The sequence below is a fragment of the Carassius gibelio genome, chromosome B21 (assembly GCF_023724105.1).
Source record: "Carassius gibelio isolate Cgi1373 ecotype wild population from Czech Republic chromosome B21, carGib1.2-hapl.c, whole genome shotgun sequence".
Lineage (NCBI taxonomy): Eukaryota > Metazoa > Chordata > Actinopteri > Cypriniformes > Cyprinidae > Carassius > Carassius gibelio.
Genome location: NC_068416.1, coordinates 25,474,258 through 25,493,718, shown reverse-complemented (window position 1 = coordinate 25,493,718; position 19,461 = coordinate 25,474,258). Strand labels below are relative to the sequence as shown.

The window sequence follows — 19,461 nt, the reverse complement described above, 5'->3', positions numbered from 1 at the left end:
CAGTCTGAAACAACAGAAATCAGGTTTAGTCTCAAAATACTCAAACAGGACAGAAACCAAATTCACAACAAAGAAAGTTAAAGAGCAGGTCAAATCAGGTCAAATAGATCGACTATATAACAGTTACAGCAAATAGGAAAAGAAAACTGTATAAAAAGAAAGAGTAAAAAAGCTATGTCCATAGTCTTATAATTAAACCAAGGCAAATCTTCAAATCATCAGAATGTATTTACCATAAGCCAGTCGTGGAGACTGAGTTTCCCCAGTTCAATCCGCTGCTTTGGGTCGATCTGTAGACACCGGCGAATTAAATCGCAGCATTCTGTGCAGAAAAAAGAAAGATAATGTCTGAATATCACTTTGAACTTCACACGTGATCTCTTTGATGGACAGTTAAATTATCTCAACGACCATATTGGTTTGTGCTGAAGAAGAGATCTAACCTTTCGACAGGCCAGCTTTAGTCCAGTTTTTATCATTGATCTTGTGCAGGTGTCGTCTCTTTGGATATTTACGGAAAAGAATCACAAACAAGAGGATCCCGAGTGACCACACTGTCGCTGGTTCCCCGTGGTACTGGCCGGTCATGTGATACTCAGGAGGGCAGTACTCTCTTGTGCCTGGAAATTACATTTGGTTTCCATTAAAACAGCATTTTAACTAGATATTCATAATCATTTGATTCACAGCAGAGGATCCCATTAGACACCCACTTCACAGCTTTGAGGGATCATCATACATACCAGTAAAGGACGTGTAACCCCCGTCGGTGAGGATTGCACCACAGCCAAAGTCAATCAATTTGACTTCGAGTGTGTCCGGGTTGATCAGAAGGTTTTCCAGCTTTATGTCCCGGTGCAACACTCCACGAAGGCAGCACATCCGAGCCGCAAATATTGCCTGGTTCATTATAACTCGAGCAAAGTCCTCGTCCATGATGCCCTTGTAGCACTTTAAATACTGAAACAAGGACTGACAGGGCACGGGCCGCTCTAGGACCATAAAGTAATAGTCAGGATCCAGCCGCCAGTCCAGAAGCTGAACGATTTCCTCCACCCTGGGGCCTTTATTTGCAAGAATTTGCAAAGCAACCTCCAGAGGAAGACGTCCAGAATAACCATCCTAGAAGAAACACAGTTGTTATGACGGTAAGAAAGATATAGGACTTAAACAACTCCAGGACAAACTGTTGACAATGACAGACTGACTGCTGAAAAACCACTTAAAGGCTGTGATTAATGTTAATATTAGATGATTGAAAATAAAAACAGTGACTGAGAGGAGAAACAGAGAGCACAGCCTACTTACAATGCTGATGAACTTTGTGATCTTGTTGGATGCCAATTTTATTGCCACCTGATCAACAAAACAAAAAAGTGATGTGTGTGAGATTTATAATTCATCATGTCAGCAGAGTTAACATCATTTCATACATTAGAGAGAGAGCGAGACAAGTACAATAGGACAAACATGATTAGCTAGAAAAATAATGTAAGTAATACAAATTGATACCTGTAGGCCATCATTCAAACGAGTTGCTGCGTACACGATTCCAAAGCCTCCTTTACCCAACTGACAGCCGATTTCATAACGGTGTGAATTGATGTCTGTTAAAAAATAAATAAGAGATGTCATCATAAAATGTCACAAAGACAGCATTTAATTAGTCTACTTAAAAACTAGAATTGAGAAAGAATAATTAAGATACTACATTGAATATTTGTGCCTTTAAAAAATAATTTGTCACACTAAAAACTATTAGTTACCCGTACTTGTCATACATAAATAATACAATTTAAATACCTTTAAATTAATTGCATTTCCATGTTAACTACTCTAAAACAAAATGCATATTAAGCATAAACCTTGTGTGTGTGTGAGTTGGATTATATTGTGGTAGCAAACTAACCAATAATTGTTGTCTCATCATCCTGTAACTGGCTTGACGGAGTTCGGGGAGCATAAACACTACAGTCAGGTGTTGCACAGGTTGTAGCTTGGGGGACATTGTCTCTACAGTCGAATGTTTTGTGGAGTGGAGACTGAGGGACACCGACACTCAAGTCAGCTACAGAACAGACTGAAGCTTGGAGAGCTTCATCTCTGCAGTCAGACGTGACATAACCTAGAACTGGAGGGACATCATCACTAAATTTGGACATCACTGGGAAAAAAGATGGAAAGGCCTCACTACTTAAATTGGACGTTGAAGTGAAAAGCAAGATGTCATCACAAAATTTGGGTATGGCAGTTAAAAATGAGACATCATAACTTATTTTAGGCGTGGCAGTGAAAAATGAGATGCCATCTCTTAATTTGGGCATGGCATTGAAAAATGAGACGCCATCTCTTAATCTGGAAGAACAGACTGCAGTTTGGACGATATCGTCAGGACAGTTGGACGCGGCGCAGACTGTAGTTTGGAGGATATCGTCAGTACAGTTGGACTCGGCGCAGACTGTAGTTTGAAGGATATCGTCAGTACAGTTGGACGCGGCGCAGACTGTAGTTTGGAGGATATCGTCAGTACAGTTGGACACGGCGCAGACTGTAGTTTGGAGGATATCGTCAGTACAGTTGGACTCGGCGCAGACTGTAGTTTGGAGGATATCGTCAGTACAGTTGGACGCGGCGCAGACTGTAGTTTGGAGGATATCGTCAGTACAGTTGGACTCGGCGCAGACTGTAGTTTGGAGGATATCGTCAGTACAGTTGGACGCGGCGCAGACTGTAGTTTGGAGGATATCGTCAGTACAGTTGGACGCGGCACAGACTGTAGCTTGGAGGATATCGTCAGTACAGTTGGACGCGGCACAGACTGTAGCTTGGAGGATATCGTCAGTACAGTTGGACTCGGCACAGACTGTAGCTTGGAGGATATCGTCAGTACAGTTGGACGCCGTACAGACTGTAGTTTGGATGATATCGTCAGTACAGTTGGACGCGGCGCAGACTGTAGTTTGGAGGATATCGTCAGTACAGTTGGACTCGGCACAGACTGTAGCTTGGAGGATATCGTCAGTACAGTTGGACGCCGTACAGACTGTAGTTTGGAGGATATCGTCAGTACAGTTGGACGCGGCGCAGACTGTAGTTTGGATGATATCGTCAGTACAGTTGGACGCGGCGCAGACTGTAGTTTGGAGGATATCGTCAGTACAGTTGGACGCGGCGCAGACTGTAGTTTGGAGGATATCGTCAGTACAGTTGGACGCGGCACAGACTGTAGCTTGGATGATATCGTCAGTACAGTTGGACGCGGCACAGACTGTAGCTTGGAGGATATCGTCAGTACAGTTGGACGCCGTACAGACTGTAGTTTGGATGATATCGTCAGTACAGTTGGACGCCGCACAGACTGTAGTTTGGATGATATCGTCAGTACAGTTGGACGCCGCACAGACTGTAGTTTGGAGGATATCGTCAGTACAGTTGGACGCGACACAGACTGTAGCTTGGAGGATATCGTCAGTACAGTTGGACGCGGCACAGACTGTAGCTTGGAGGATATCGTCAGTACAGTTGGACGCGACACAGACTGTAGCTTGGAGGATATCGTCAGTACAGTTGGACGCGGCACAGACTGTAGCTTGGAGGATATCGTCAGTACAGTTGGACGCCGCACAGACTGTAGTTTGGATGATATCGTCAGTACAGTTGGACGCGGCACAGACTGTAGTTTGGATGATATCGTCAGTACAGTTGGACGCGGCACAGACTGTAGCTTGGAGGATATCGTCAGTACAGTTGGACGCGGCACAGACTGTAGCTTGGAGGATATCGTCAGTACAGTTGGACTCGGCACAGGCTGTAGCTTGGAGGATATCTTCAGTACAGTTGGACTCGGCACAGACTGTAGCTTGGAGGATATCTTCAGTACAGTTGGACGCGGCACAGACTGTAGTTTGGAGGATATCGTCAGTACAGTTGGACTCGGCACAGACTGTAGCTTGGAGGATATCTTCAGTACAGTTGGACTCGGCACAGACTGTAGCTTGGAGGATATCGTCAGTACAGTTGGACGCGGCACAGACTGTAGCTTGGAGGATATCGTCAGTACAGTTGGACGCGGCACAGACTGTAGTTTGGATGATATCGTCAGTACAGTTGGACGTGGCTCTGAAAGAAGCTGGAGAAAAGTGAACAGCAGAGTCGGATGAAGCACAGACTGTACCAGTGTCATCAACTTTTCGACCTAAAGGGGAGAATATGGACCAGAAGATATGAATCATTATAAGAACATTTAGGAAATATTGTATAACTATATTAACGGATATTACTTCAACTATAATCATGGCCAGTTGCGCCTCCAGGATGTTTTTTGATGGGGTGGCAGAAAGGGGTCAGTTAAAATATTAGGGTAGCACAATACATGTCCCTTGTCTAACTAAATCCAGCAGACAATATTTTTTTGTTGCTACTATTATTTATTTCTGGGAGCATATCAGGTTATGGGCTTCAAAACTCTCTTTATGGAGAAAATAGTAAACCCTGCTTTTAGGCACATTTTGAATCATCGCATCAGAATCGAGTGATGGAAACACTGAATTTCGAATTAAATTTTGGGCCATTGGGTTGGCCAGTGTCATTTTAGGGGTGGCTGTGCCCCCCTTGGAGGCCCCCTTGAAGGCGCCACTGGGCATGGCTTTCTATTTTTTCAGTTACTGGTAAGGTATTCATTATGTACATTTCTCTTATTTAAAAGCACAATGCTCATGAACACGCAACATAATATATACTTTTTTTCTGGAATGTTCATGAACATTGTATTTTTAAATAAGAACATTTTTTTAAAAACAATCAAACAAACAATCAATTACAGCTCCTGAATTAGTTACGTGCATGAATATTAATAAGGTCGTCCAAAGCTACCATGGCAACCTTAGCATGGAACTTAAATATGTGTGTGACTAGATCATGATATTCAGACGTTAAATTAGGTGTCATGTCATTACAATGAATTAAAACATCACTAAATGTAATTACAGTAATATTGTTTTATCAATATCGAATTTCAGTTTTTGTGTAAATTAAAATATGAACGTGAAAGAATTGAAAACTTGAAAGTAACTTGTCCTGTGTTGAGTTTTATGTTTATGAATTGTGTATGTGTAGTATAATTTCTATTGCTGTGTTGTATTAAGTTACAGACTTTATAAAACTGAACTTCAGCTAAGCTGTGTCCTGTGTCCTCCACAAAACCTTTAAACATCCAAATAAGTGTAGAGTCCTATGCATGCAGACTCCAGTACAGAAAGGGAGTTGCTGCATAATCATAACTTTACCATCATCAAAACTCTTCACTGGTGGTACATCACTCTGGTCGGCATTGTCTTCTTGACCTAAGTGGGTGTTGTTGACTTTTTTTCTCTCTCTTTGAATTAAAGCAAATAATCCTAGCAACGTAAGTAGCATTTTGAAATAGTAACTAACGTCGGCTGGAAGAAATGCAAGGTGAGAAAAATACTAGAATTCAACTAGCAATAAAACGACTATCGTTGATTAAGTGCAAACAATGCAACTAGCAACGAACCGCAAGTGGTTTATCAGACAAATTAAATTGAGCGAGCCTATTTATACTGGAATCTTACTGTGACGTCACAAAACGAGTGACGTTCCAATGCTGCTCGCAGAGGGCCGTTGCTGATTGGTACGTTTTCCGCGGTGGGCGTGGCCTCTGCATAGATGCGTAATCTCCTAGCGTGGGTAATATTCCGTTTGTTTAGAATTCGCTTGTTAAGTCTGACGTCACGTAGCAGCGCTTCCTGTCCAAACGCTCTGTCAGTTACCATGAGAAAACAACAAAAGGTGCTAATATAAACTCACAATGTGATAGAATATTAGCGAAAAAGTTATAATCTTAACCTTTAACTCCATACCGAAGTCCCAGATAGCCAGACAATGAAAATATTAAAAAAATATATTAAAAAAATATTTGTGTTTGGGACGCTGTGAGCAGGGAGACTGTAGTGTAAACCGTAAGTTTAAAAGCCTTTAGCTTAAATGATTAATATGAATAAACAGTGCTCATAAACGGCTGCTGAGGTCGTATTCTCAAGTGAAGTTAGTTGAGGCTTGGACCCGGAAACAGCGCTTCTTACGTCATCACTTAACATCCGAATAGCAATGCTTTGTGATTAAACGTTGCCAATTGAAGTCGTTTACAGATATATGGACAGTTTTTTTCAGTTATTTTGCGCTGTAATTGATGTATGTGACTCAAACATTAATTAAAAAAAGCAGTATGTGGTGATCGCGAGCTCGTATATTGTAAGTAAAACACAATAGATGACAAATCATTTATTAATACATGTAGCTAAGTTTAAGGCATAATTTTAATGATTATTTATGTAAAAATAGCGAAAAGCTGTAAAGAAAATCTAAAATTAACACTACACTATAAGGCTGTTGCCATCAAATTAAATCAACAAAATCAATATTAATATAATTAATTAGCATTTATCAAAATCAATTTACATTTGCATATATGTTATGAAAACGAAATTATTCTCTTATATGAAACTAAAACTGCTATGGGGGTAATATGTCTTAAAAAAAACTTTCATTTATTCAAATTACTGATTTATTCATGAATGAAGCAAAGCTCACTTTATGAATAGATCACTGACACACATGATTCATCAGCAAAATAGAGCAAAAACAGTCCAAATGTACAATGCTGCCTAAATAAATGTTCATTGAGCAGTTGTATAATATATATACCACATGCTATTGTGCTGATATTCTGGAAAATAGCACTATACTGGTGTGAAGTTTAACTATGTTATCCTATAAACAAAAACAAATAAATAAAAATAAAAACTCATACGTGGCAGTTCTTCTCTTGAATTTTGGGTGTATTTCAGACCTTGCATGACACTTAAAGTTAAGCCCACGCCAGGCTTGCTTGTTAAGCATAATGGAGGGTTACGTTAGGTTATACTGAGATGTTTTAATAGTATTTTAATTTCACAGCAGTAACAGACTTCAGAATGGACCAAAAACTAGTCTGAGAGGAATATGTGTACGATCTTTGATCAGTTTGCTGCCCCTCTAAAAAAAAGAAAAAAGAGTGTTAAGTTCATGAAGATTAAGGAAATGTTTTATTTCTATTTTGGACAGATTGCTTAAATTACACCACAATCAACGCAGCATTTTGGTTGTATATTTTATTAAATTTCAGTGTTCTTCTTTAAAATAAATATATGGTAAATAATAATAATAATAATAATAGGCTAATAAAGAAAAGTTTTGTACAATCCAAACATATACAACAGAAAGCCCTGCTCACAGGAGTCTCTGGAGTGCATACTAAAGACAAGTACATTAATATTGTCAGCAGCCAGTGTGAATACATGGAGAAAAGAAAAGATGGATAACATGGAAGCATTTCATGATAAAATATTTTAAAACCACGAAGAGGTCAACACCTACACACACACACACACACACACATACACAGATCCCTTGTCACATGTTCATTGCATCGCACTGCTTAAGTAAGTTTCATGTATGAAAAGCAGCATATGAAGAGGTATGAGAAATGCAAAAAAACGGACGTGCTAGTAGACATATTGGCATGTGTCCGTTTATCGTTAGCAACCATAATTCATAGTAGTGGGAGTGTCGTCTTTTGTTCCCAGTGTAAATTAATACTATAGTAAAAAAAATAAAAAAAAATAAGTGTCATATGCAGATTCCTGCTTAAAAAACAACAACACTGAACAATGATGTAATCATAAAACACATTCATTAGCTCTGTCAATCAAACATTAAGCTCCACCCACTTATGACTTCCTCAGCTCTGCTTGTGTACAAGCAGCTCAGTTGCCAATAGAAGCACGACAGCTGGTGAGCCAATAGGAAAGCGGGAGTCTAGTGGACCAATAGAATATTAGGAGGCCTAATATTTCATTAATAATTCATTACATCTCTCAAACAGATGTAATGAATTTCCACTTTTACACACTGCACTGATGCTATTATGGATGAGAAACTGAAACAATTCAGCAAGACAGCTAAGTTTCCCTTTTACTCACACTTTATAATTAACAGTTACATTTCTTTCCTATCCATATAAGGGAACGTGTAACTCCAGAAGGACTCTCTGTTGGTGTTAGCAATTTTTTTCCAATATTTAGCAACCTCTCAGACTAACCTAGCAAATTTTTAAAATGTACCTACAACAACTGTTTTCATGCTGTTGTCCTATATGCATTAGCAATATGATAATTAAATCATGGTGTAACTGTCTAGTGATGCTCAACAACATCTAAACCAAGTATATAGTGTAGTGGCATATACCTGTTTTATACATCGGACACTTGGACATTTGTCATTAGTTCATGGTGCATTAGAGGATGAAACCTGGGTCTTATTGTTCATTGTTTGATCAGCTCCCTACGAGCCTTTTCTTCTTCTTTATGTACACACTCTTCCTCAGCTTTTTATCTGAATACAAGAGAAGTGTTCAGAAACTGAGCATCGCCTTGGGCCATCTTACCTTGGTTTTAAAAGGGGAGGAGGACATTATTACTGACGGAAAGAACAGTTAGTGATTTTCTTAAAACATTCAAACTTCATATGGTTCTGTTTTTTTTTTCTCTAACGTGCTGCTTTTCTGTTTGCTCTCAGTGCTGACCTGTAACCAGAAGAGCATTGGGCGGCCTTGCGGAGGACAGGGAGATCTGCTGTCCGGTTCTTTAGGAGTCTTTGCACATTGGGCGTTCAGCTCACCTCCAGATGCAAATAAAGGGGAAGTTGTAGGGCTGTCAAAATGGCTGAAAAACTAAAGTGGGAAAAAGAATGAGTAAGGGGAGGCTGCAGACCTGGAGCCGGTAGATATAGGCCCCAAGCAGTTTTACGCCCCTGATGTTCCTCATGCGTCCAGTAGGGGGAGGCTGTATATTAGTATATGAGCCTAGTCATCAAAACAGCAGACCATATCTGTATGATAGCAGCAGACATTTTTTGAAGCGATACGAATTAAGGTATGTAAATAAGTTATTGTTGTAGATTTTATTGTAATGATGCAACATTTATTATTTATAAACGATTGATGCGATATCAATTCAAAAGATGGGTCAATAATTTATTTCGAGAGGCAAAAGTACTTGATTGAGTCAGTCTGTCTGACTCAAACTTAGCTAACCACGTGTAGGTCAAGCTGCCCCTAGTCTTCTCTTTACCCGCTCTGTCTCACTCACTTTTAAAATTAATTACATTTTTATTTTTATCTTGTTGTCTGTCTTTAGCTTGCATGACATGGCTTCTTCTGGTAAGACCCTGTTTACTCCTTGCATTTAAACATACTCCACATGGTTTCTGGAGCACATTAGAGTGGATAATCACAAATGTGTGATTTTTATTTTTTTTTGGACGGTCTATGATGTGAACACACAAAATACACATTTATAGGCATGTATGTATGTATGCAAATCTCTAAGTCTCTGCACAAGTTGAACTGCACACTCACTCAAGTATTTTGTCAAATAATACAAACATATGTCATGCATGATAAAACCTACATTAAAAACTTTGGTCTCATATGGTTTAAATGTAGATTTTGATTTGAGTTGTTTCTTATAAATGAAATGATCTAATTCTCTAATGTATATCTTAATATACAGTTTTCTTAAAATAGCTTACTTATCTGGACAAATGTATGTGCATTTAATGTGTGTTTTATCATACTCTGTCTTTAGTTCTGTAACTTGTATCTCATAAAGGTGTGTGTTTGCTTTAGGAGGCTGAGGAGAAATTCCTGCGAGGACCTGTCATTGACGCAAGGTACTGTAAGGATCCTATAAAGGAAATATTTATAATTAACCATTGTTTCTACCACTATGCAACTTTTGCTTTATTTATTTTTATCAGTGAGCGGGAGCACTTTGACAGCAGGATAAAAAAACAATAAAAGAAGAGTGGCAAGCCATAGGACAGTCTACAGGAGTCATGCAGAATCTACAGGATTCATGCTGTTAAGAAATAAAAGTCATGGTGTTAATAAATATTTTTGTGAACAACAATATTGTCTCTTTCTTTTAAATGACCCTTGGAATTTTAGAAAAGGGTTAAATTGTGTTCGTCTTCATAAAATGCTATGTAGGACATGTTTTGTAGCTGTATGATGACCAATTGTGAATTGTACAGCAGATATTTCATTTAGGATGCAAATGATTACACAGTACTGTATGTCTAATGGCCTGAATATGGTTAATATCTAAAAATAGCTTAATATAAATTCACAACATCATATATCAGTCAGTCTCCTGTATATAAAAACTGTTTATAAATAAATATAAATAATACATTTTACAGTAGGTCATAGGTCTGCTCTGCAGCCTCCCCATATAGTGTTATTCGCCGTATTTCCTTCTCCCCCTTACTGGACGCATGAGGAACAACAGGAGCGTAAAACTGCTTGGGGCCTATATCTACCGGCTCCAGGTCTGCAGCCTCCCCATATAGGAAAAGAATTGGCTTCCTGAGGCCACAGGAGGGCACATCGAGCAGAATATTACTAATGCACGTTTCTTCAAAACGATATCATGACTAAGGAAAAAAAGTGCATAATGTTTAAAATGTATTTTTTAGATCAAATATAATTAAGTTGCTTAAACATTTATAAACAAAACAACATCATGTATGTATGCATAGTTTAATACGAAAGGAAGAAAGACAATCAGAGTATTTTTTCTTTTAAAACCATGATGCAGTATGGGTAAAATAAATAAAAAAAGTCTAGAGACATGTTTTAAAAAGATGATCTAACATTACTTAATTTAATTGTAAATGTATATTTCCAGCATGAATCCCTCGCTGGTGGCTGCATTTGGTGCTACATCTCTGACGAGGCAATGTAATCGCCAGGCCTTCGACAAACACAGCAGATCTACCATCACCTCTGACATGATCCAAGAGATAGGCAGTGCTTTCAAGACACTGTTTGAAAGCTAAACTACATGTGTGTATCCATTCTCTTTTCATATAAAGAATAAAAGTCTGCATCTCAGTGCTATTCACATTAATTACAAGTGAAGTACACTGTCGTGCATCTAAAAAGCATTTTAAATTGCATCTGTGGTTCTGTAACACTGTTTCAGCTACTTATGCACTTTCATGTGTGTCGTTTTTTAAATCTATATCCTTAGGTGCATGTGTTATGTATTGTGAGAGTTTAGATTTCTAAATGATAACCCATGAAGAGATCATTTTATTTACCACTTTCCCTCTTTGAATATATTGCTACCATACTTTCAACTGCAGTTTATTTTTTGGCCTGCTTGAAAACTTTCACTTCTAAGCATTCAAACCTTTATTGTGAATGCTGTCCTCACTGTCTAACACCTTATCGTCTGTCAATAACACACAGTCCCTATTTAGTATGTGGGACAAATTTAAAAATTGAAAGTGGCTGTCACTTTTTATATAGTTTGTATTCTACATATTAAAGCTTAAAACAATACAGTATAAGCTGCTGTCACTTTAAGACCTAACGCACAGATCCAATGCATCGCTACACATCAGATTTCTTTCTTTACTGTTTATGTTCACTTAAGACATAATCTACTGTGATACTGACTGATAACATAATGCATAACATACATAATACACTAAGGTTTGTTCATGAAAAACAAAAATCAATAATGATAAGATACTATGTATCATATAATAAATTTCACTCCAGTAAATCTGCACTTACCATATTCTGAGCTTTCATATTCAAATGTTCTTCTAATTGCTCATTCGTACACAACGTGTCCTCTGTTCTTCACAAGTAACTTCCAGTTGATCCTGGCGATAATTGACAGAATTCTTAAATGACAAAAAGACAGAAAGAGACATTTCATTACATCTGTACTGTATGTATATCACAAAATATATCAAAAGAGCTGCTTGTTCAATAAACCTGAGGGAAAATCTATGCAGACTTGGTTTGCTGGTTTAAGCTGATTGAGCTGGTTGAATAGCAGGAAAAGAGACCTAAATCTCCTCTAAAACCTTCAGACCAGCCGGATCCAGCTCAGTGGACCAGGCTGTTTTTCCATCAGAGTAAAGAAAGTGACCTCAATGAAGTATAAAATGTTAGTTCACAAGACAAAAACTATAAAAATGTACTCACCCTCATGTTGGTCCAAACCTGAACATTTTAGCAAAATGATGACTGACTGAGACGACGCGTTTTGTTTATGTTTCGTTTATGTTTATACTCACAAAGTGCGTTCTTGAGGTGTTGCCATGTCCACCTATTATAAATGTCCTTTGGCCTGTTTTTTAGGCTTGGTTCATAAAGCGAACCAGTTTCTGAAGTTCATAAAGTAGGCAGGTGCGATTCTGATTTTTGCATTTGTTTAGGTTTATTATGGGCTTGCACCTAGTTTGCTGTTTTTTAGTAAAAGCTTATGTCTCTTGATTTCTTGCAACTGCACATGCATACAGAAGTGAGACACATCTCTGAAACGCATTTAAATACAGCATTAACTACTAGTTGTTCAAAATATTGAGTTGTTTACATCCCTGGACATTACTGCTGGTTGTTTAAAGGAGCCATAGGATACCAACTTTCTACCAGTTGATATGATTCTTAAAGTTCTTAATGAAAAGTCTGTAACATAGTTTGGTCAAAATTTTTCAATGGTAGTGTAAAAAACACCCTTTCCCCCCTGTCAAAAACAGCTCATTTTAGAGCACACAGTTTTGTAGCATTTTCCTTTAAATGTTAATGAGCTCTGCTGACTCCGCCCCTCTCTTCAAGCCACTCTGAGAGAGACTGTTTACTTTAGCCGCATTCATCGTGAAACTTGCTAATTAGCACATTATTAGGAAAGGCGATTTGCAAAGATTTATCAAACCTTATACTCACTTCTTCTGTAGGTGAAGCTGGATCATGAATGATTTGCGCAAACATAGATCAGGGGCGCATTCTCTTCAAAAACAAAAGGTAATCCACTGCGTCTTCAGTGGCTCAGATGTCGGGAGTAAATGACAACGGCTTTGTTCATTATTACATCCAACAAATAAACACCTCAATCACTTAGGAGAAAGTCTTGTCTACATTTGCTCCAGCGGTGAAGCAACGGCCGACTGATGATAGCTCACTCAGGGCGGGTCTAAGGTAAGACACCAGTCCAGTCTGAAACGTTACTGTCTATCAAATTATCTGTCATTATGTCCTGACAGTAGAATATGAGACAGATAATCTGTGAAAAAAATCAAGCTCCTCTGGCTCCTCCCAGTGCTCCTATTGCCATTTGCAGAAAGTCATCCGCTCCCGTTAAGAAACAACCAATCAGAGCTGCGGTCCGTAACTTTGTTTGTGTTCAAAATGTAAAAAATTTATATAATAAGCGAGTACACCATGAATCCATTTTCCAAACCGTGTTTTTGGCTTGTCCTGAATCACTAGGGTACACCTATAATAAGTGTTTATATTCGGACTATTTTAGATTGCTTCGGGAGAACCGCGGTGGAGTAACCCAGTACCTTTGTGATTCTTCATAGACATAAACAGAGAGAAGTAGCTCCGGCTACGATGTTCTTCTGCAAGATGCAAGCAGTTCTGTTTATTAACCGCTAGAGCGTCAAAATTTACCTACCACAGCTTTAAGTAATAAATGTAATTATGCAACACAACATAGTGAATCTTTTATATTTATTTATATTTTATTCATCTTTTTATATTTTATATATTTGTTATTTTTGATAGCTTTATATCTCTAATATATTATTATTATTTCATATAATAATATATATTGAAAACCTATGTTGTTATTTAAAATTTCCTTTAATTTCATGACTTTCTTTCTTGTCATTACTTACACTATTTTCTTTTGCTCCCCTCATTTCAGCAATCCTAAACAAAAAACAGAAAAATCCAAAATCAGGTTCACTGTTTAAATACATTAAACAGAAATAAGAATTAAGACGTTCAGCATTATAATTGATCATCTGACTGTATGACACCTGATAAATAAATCAAAACAAATAAAAAAATGTACTCACCATAAACCAGTCGTGGAGACTAAGTTTCTCCAGTTCAATCCGCTCTTTTGGATTGATTTGCAGACAGCAGCAAATAAAATCGCTGCATTCTTCCGACAAGCCATCTTTGGTCCAGTTGTGACCGTCGATCATGCGCAGGTCTGGTGTATTTGGAAAATCCCCACACAGCATAAGAAACAAGAGGATCCCGAGTGACCACACTGTCGCTGGTTCCCCGTGGTACTGGCCGGTCATGTGATACTCAGGAGGGCAGTACTCTCTTGTGCCTGGAGGAAAGAGATTTGTTTACAATTAACACAGCATTTTAACTGTATAACCATCACTATGCAAGAATTAATGTGATTCACAACAGTGGATCCCATTCCATGAGCTTGATTCACTCAGGGTCCTGTGTGAACGGCCCTCAGTTTGAGACCCACTGTAACCTTTGAGGGATCATCATACATACCAACAAAGGACGTGTAACCCACACAGCTGAGGAAGTCACCACACCCAAAGTCAGTTAACTTGACTTTGAGTGTGTCCGGGTTGATCAGAAGCTTTTCCAGCTTTATGTCCTGATGAAACACTCCACGTCTGCAGCATGTTTGAGCTGCGAATGTTGCCTGGCGCATTATAACTCGTGCCATGTCCTCTTGAATGGTACCCATTTGCTGCAGGAGAAACCAGTTCAGTTCCTCAAAGGGAACGGGACGCTCTAGCACCAAAATGTAGTGGTCAGACTCCACCCGCCAGTCCAGAAGCTGGATGATTTCCTCAACCCTGGGGTCTCCGTCTGCAAGGATTTGCAAAGCAACCTCCAGAGGAAGAGGCTTGGAACAACCGTCCTAGAAGAAAGACAGTTGTTATGACGGTTAGATGGATAAAGGACTTGGACAAACTCTAGACAATGACAGACTGAAAAATCATCTACAGTCTGTGATCGGATGACTGAGAGGAGAAACAGAGAGAGCACTGCCTACTTACAATACTGATGAACTTTCTGTTCCTGCTGGAGACGACTTTTATCGCCACCTGATCAACAAAACAACAACAATGTTTGTAAGAGTTACAACTCATTCATTCATTCCAAACATTAGCCCTGAACAGACATTTTCATGAACCTAAATACAAATATGTAGAGCATGACTTAACAAGCTCTGGCAATTTAAGAGCTTTAAACAGTAAATTAAATATGAATTCAGAGCGCTTGCATTAGATGCATCAGATGACTATAACACAGGACAAAAATAATCATCAAGTTATTCTATTCGAGATAGTAATGAAAACTGATACCTGTAGGCCGTCGTCAAAACGAGTCGCTGCATAAACGGTTCCGAAGCCTCCATCACCCAGCTGACAGACGATTTCATAACGGCATGAATTGATGTCTGTTAAAAGATATGATGTAGAAAGAAAATCATTATTTTTATAATTCATATTCAATTTGACACTTGACATTAAAAATCTGTGCTTAAAAAATACTGGCACACTACAGGACTATTTAAGGAAACTATAGTAGTCATAAAATAAAGAAATATATGTGTGTGTTTTTTCTGAGTGAAATACATACTTTCACCTTACACACATTTATATAAATGTAAATGAAATCTTGTTGAATTGCTATTATTAGAAAAGTGCATACTAAAGTCAGTGTAAAACATGTGAAGACTGTGTGTGTGTGTGTGTGTGTGTCTGTGTGTGTGTGTGTGTGTGTGTTTATGGTACCAAACTGACCCATTATTGTGTCGTTGTTATTCTCCTTGTCTGCAGTCTGAAACAACAGAAATCAGGTTTAGTCTCAAAATACTCAAACAGGACAGAAACCAAATGCACAACAAAGAAAGTTTAAGAACAGGTCAAATCAGGTCAAATAGATCGACTATATAACAGTTACAGCAAATAGGAAAAGAAAACTGTATAAAAAGAAAGAGTAAAAAAGCTATGTCCATAGTCTTATAATTAAACCAAGTCTTCAAATCATCAGAATGTATTTACCATAAGCCAGTCGTGGAGACTGAGTTTCCCCAGTTCAATCCGCTGCTTTGGGTCGATCTGTAGACACCGGCGAATTAAATCGCAGCATTCTGTGCAGAAAAAAGAAAGATAATGTCTGAATATCACTTTGAACTTCACACGTGATCTCTTTGATGGACAGTTAAATTATCTCAACGACCATATTGGTTTGTGCTGAAGAAGAGATCTAACCTTTCGACAGGCCAGCTTTAGTCCAGTTTTTATCATTAATCTCGTGCAGGTGTCGTCTCTTTGGATATTTACGGAAAAGAATCACAAACAAGAGGATCCCGAGTGACCACACTGTCGCTGGTTCCCCGTGGTACTGGCCGGTCATGTGATACTCAGGAGGGCAGTACTCTCTTGTGCCTGGAAATTACATTTGGTTTCCATTAAAACAGCATTTTAACTAGATATTCATAATCATTTGATTCACAGCAGAGGATCCCATTAGACACCCACTTCACAGCTTTGAGGGATCATCATACATACCAGTAAAGGACGTGTAACCCCCGTCGGTGAGGATTGCACCACAGCCAAAGTCAATCAATTTGACTTCGAGTGTGTCCGGGTTGATCAGAAGGTTTTCCAGCTTTATGTCCCGGTGCAACACTCCACGAAGGCAGCACATCCGAGCCGCAAATATTGCCTGGTTCATTATAACTCGAGCAAAGTCCTCGTCCATGATGCCCTTGTAGCACTTTAAATACTGAAACAAGGACTGACAGGGCACGGGCCGCTCTAGGACCATAAAGTAATAGTCAGGATCCAGCCGCCAGTCCAGAAGCTGAACGATTTCCTCCACCCTGGGGCCTTTATTTGCAAGAATTTGCAAAGCAACCTCCAGAGGAAGACGTCCAGAATAACCATCCTAGAAGAAACACAGTTGTTATGACGGTAAGAAAGATATAGGACTTAAACAACTCCAGGACAAACTGTTGACAATGACAGACTGACTGCTGAAAAACCACTTAAAGGCTGTGATTAATGTTAATATTAGATGATTGAAAATGAAAACAGTGACTGAGAGGAGAAACAGAGATCACAAGCCTACTTACAATGCTGATGAACTTTGTGATCTTGTTGGATGCCAATTTTATTGCCACCTGATCAACAAAACAAAAAAGTGATGTGTGTGAGATTTATAATTCATCATGTCAGCAGAGTTAACATCATTTCATACATTAGAGAGAGAGCGAGACAAGTACAATAGGACAAACATGATTAGCTAGAAAAATAATGTCAGTAATACAAATTGATACCTGTAGGCCATCATTCAAACGAGTTGCTGCGTACACGATTCCAAAGCCTCCTTTACCCAACTGACAGCCGATTTCATAACGGTGTGAATTGATGTCTGTTAAAAAATAAATAAGAGATGTCATCATAAAATGTCACAGAGACAGCATTTACTTCGTCTACTTAAAAACTAGAATTGAGAAAGAATAATTAAGATACTACATTGAATATTTGTGCCTTTAAAAAATAATTTGTCACACTAAAAACTATTAGTTACCCGTACTTGTCATACATAAATAATACAATTTAAATACCTTTAAATTAATTGCATTTCCATGTTAACTACTCTAAAACAAAATGCATATTAAGCATAAACCTTGTGTGTGTGTGAGTTGGATTATATTGTGGTAGCAAACTAACCAATAATTGTTGTCTCATCATCCTGTAACTGGCTTGACGGAGTTTGGGGAGCATAAACACTACAGTCAGGTGTTGCACAGGTTGTAGCTTGGGGGACATTGTCTCTACAGTCGAATGTTTTGTGGAGTGGAGACTGAGGGACACCGACACTCAAGTCAGCTACAGAACAGACTGAAGCTTGGAGAGCTTCATCTCTGCAGTCAGACGTGACATAACCTAGAACTGGAGGGACATCATCACTAAATTTGGACATCACTGGGAAAAAAGATGGAAAGGCCTCACTACTTAAATTGGACGTAGAAGTGAAAAGCAAGATGTCATCACAAAATTTGGGTATGGCAGTTAAAAATGAGACATCATAACTTATTTTAGGCGTGGCAGTGAAAAATGAGATGCCATCTCTTAATTTGGGCATGGCATTGAAAAATGAGACGCCATCTCTTAATCTGGAAGAACAGACTGTAGTTTGGAGGATATCGTCAGTACAGTTGGACGCGGCACAGACTGTAGTTTGGAGTATATCGTCAGTACAGTTGGACGCGGCGCAGACTGTAGTTTGGAGGATATCGTCAGTACAGTTGGACGCAGCACAGACTGTAGTTTGGAGGATATCGTCAGTACAGTTGGACGCGGCGCAGACTGTAGTTTGGAGGATATCGTCAGTACAGTTGGACTCGGCACAGACTGTAGTTTGGAGTATATCGTCAGTACAGTTGGACGCGGCGCAGACTGTAGTTTGGAGGATATCGTCAGTACAGTTGGACTCGGCGCAGACTGTAGTTTGGAGTATATCGTCAGTACAGTTGGACGCCGCGCAGACTGTAGTTTGGAGTATATCGTCAGTACAGTTGGACGCCGCGCAGACTGTAGTTTGGAGTATATCGTCAGTACAGTTGGACGCGGCGCAGACTGTAGTTTGGAGGATATCGTCAGTACAGTTGGACTCGGCACAGACTGTAGCTTGGAGGATATCGTCAGTACAGTTGGACGCGGCACAGACTGTAGCTTGGAGGATATCGTCAGTACAGTTGGACGCGGCGCAGACTGTAGTTTGGAGGATATCGTCAGTACAGTTGGACGCGGCACAGACTGTAGCTTGGAGGATATCGTCAGTACAGTTGGACGCGGCACAGACTGTAGCTTGGAGGATATCGTCAGTACAGTTGGACGCGGCACAGACTGTAGCTTGGAGGATATCGTCAGTACAGTTGGACTCGGCGCAGACTGTAGTTTGGAGTATATCGTCAGTACAGTTGGACGCCGCACAGACTGTAGCTTGGAGGATATCGTCAGTACAGTTGGACGCGGCACAGACTGTAGCTTGGAGGATATCGTCAGTACAGTTGGACGCGGCACAGACTGTAGCTTGGAGGATATCGTCAGTACAGTTGGACGCGGCGCAGACTGTAGTTTGGAGGATATCGTCAGTACAGTTGGACGCGGCGCAGACTGTAGCTGGGAGGATATCATCAGTACAGTTGGACGCGGCACAGACTGTAGTTTGGAGGATATCGTCAGTACAGTTGGACGCGGCACAGACTGTAGTTTGGATGATATCGTAAGTACAGTTGGACGCCGCACAGACTGTAGTTTGGAGGATATCGTCAGTACAGTTGGACGCGGCACAGACTGTAGTTTGGATGATATCGTCAGTACAGTTGGACGCCGCACAGACTGTAGCTTGGAGGATATCGTCAGTACAGTTGGACGCCGCACAGACTGTAGCTTGGAGGATATCGTCAGTACAGTTGGACGCGGCACAGACTGTAGTTTGGATGATATCGTCAGTACAGTTGGACGCGG

At 39.5% G+C, this 19,461-nt stretch overlaps 2 protein-coding genes across 2 annotated transcripts in view; both read right to left on the bottom strand.

Annotated features, from left to right (window-relative positions):
• The window catches only part of LOC127985877 (serine/threonine-protein kinase pim-3-like), a 147,797-nt gene that overhangs the window by 21,815 nt on the left and 106,521 nt on the right, over positions 1-19,461 (bottom strand). The window contains exon 8 of the mRNA XM_052588084.1: positions 7,445-8,788. The gene's annotated coding sequence lies outside the window, so the exon portion shown is untranslated. The remainder of the gene's footprint in view (positions 1-7,444; positions 8,789-19,461) is intronic.
• Positions 219-18,112, bottom strand: LOC127985836 (serine/threonine-protein kinase pim-3-like). The gene is made up of 6 exons (XM_052588024.1): positions 17,659-18,112; positions 1,513-1,607; positions 1,309-1,356; positions 744-1,122; positions 444-620; positions 219-322 (listed from the first exon to the last, which is right to left on the bottom strand). The coding sequence occupies exons 1-6, from the start codon at positions 18,071-18,073 to the stop codon at positions 219-221; spliced, it is 1,218 nt and encodes a 405-aa protein (XP_052443984.1). The 5' UTR covers positions 18,074-18,112.